Source organism: Meleagris gallopavo, chromosome 1, assembly GCF_000146605.3.
Source record: "Meleagris gallopavo isolate NT-WF06-2002-E0010 breed Aviagen turkey brand Nicholas breeding stock chromosome 1, Turkey_5.1, whole genome shotgun sequence".
Lineage (NCBI taxonomy): Eukaryota > Metazoa > Chordata > Aves > Galliformes > Phasianidae > Meleagris > Meleagris gallopavo.
In genome coordinates, this window is record NC_015011.2 from 3,154,277 (window position 1) to 3,155,426 (window position 1,150).

The following is a 1,150-nucleotide window of genomic DNA, read 5'->3' on the forward strand; positions in this document are numbered from 1 at the left end:
CACGACAAAGTGCTGCCACAGGAGATGAGCCCTGTCTGCTAGGCATCTTTGTAGAATGGGACCCAGCTGGCTGTGCCCAGAGGTGTGGGGCCAGCCACGGAGGCCCTGAGTCTGTTGCTGACGCGGTTGTTCTGCTCTTTCCAGCAATGCTTTGTTTGTGGCGAGAGGGGGGCTACCATCACATGCATAGAGGGGAGCTGTTCACGAAGCTTCCATCTGCCCTGCGCCATGGACGGGGAATGTGTCACCCACTTTTTTGGGAACTACTGGTAAGGGCTGTGGGCAGCAGCCAAGCCAGGGAGGAATCCGCAGTTACGCCTCCCAGCAGTCTGCCAGAGTCAGAGACAGGGCCTGAGGCTCCTGCCTGCTCCTCTGCCCTCCTCGCAGCACTTCTCACTGTGACCATGCCTTCCATCTTCCCCCAGGGCCTTCTGTTGGGAGCACCGCCCTCGACAGGACACTTTCGAAGCTCCACCAGAAGGCACCAACTGCGTCATCTGCCTTGAGCCTGTGGGGGACAGCTTGTCCTATCACACCCTGGTGTGCCCAGCGTGCCAACATGCCTGGTTCCACCGGGGTTGCATCCAGGTAGGAGCCCTCCCTTCACCCTGCTGGCACGCTTGGTGCTCAGCAGCACCAGGCACTGCTCACGCTTACCCTGCTTGTGCTTCTCCTGCAGCAACAGGCCTTGAGTGCTGGCGCTTTGTGCTTCCAGTGCGCTGCTTGTCGAGACAACATCCTGTTCTTTGCAGAGATGGCCATTCTGGGGATTCAAATCCCACTCAGGTTGGTGTCCTTCTACCCAGTTCGGCTGACATTAAGGCTGTCGTGCAGAGCCTGCCCAGGGACGGCCGTGGCAGGCCTGGCCCTTGGCTGTCTCATGAGCACTTGCTCCAGCTTCACAGAGAATCTGGAAGTAGAGTTGGGGTGGATATGTTTGGATAACCTTGGATCTTATGCTGGGGACACTGGGGGCTCATCGCTTCCCCTCCCTACTCTTGTAGATTACCGACATGGGAGGACAACGGCGCATACGAAGCACTTCTCCAGAGGCACAGCCGCTGCAGTGCCAGCGAATGCCTTTACCATGGAGGCAGAGAGCAGGCAGAGGGAGTGGGTGAGTTACCGCAGGCAGCTCTCTGAGGCTCTG

At 58.8% G+C, this 1,150-nt stretch overlaps 2 protein-coding genes across 2 annotated transcripts in view; one reads left to right on the forward strand and one right to left on the reverse strand.

The window, feature by feature from the left end:
* Positions 1–1,150, reverse strand: part of PRKCQ (protein kinase C theta) — an 826,629-nt gene that overhangs the window by 229,901 nt on the left and 595,578 nt on the right. The window lies entirely within an intron of this gene.
* LOC104911613 (G2/M phase-specific E3 ubiquitin-protein ligase-like) overlaps positions 36–1,150 on the forward strand; it is a 7,429-nt gene continuing 6,314 nt past the window's right edge. The window contains exons 1-4 of the mRNA XM_019611052.2: positions 36–269; positions 426–588; positions 680–786; positions 1,005–1,117. Of these exons, the coding sequence (XP_019466597.2) occupies positions 229–269; positions 426–588; positions 680–786; positions 1,005–1,117 (424 nt within the window). The 5' untranslated portion in view covers positions 36–228. The remainder of the gene's footprint in view (positions 270–425; positions 589–679; positions 787–1,004; positions 1,118–1,150) is intronic.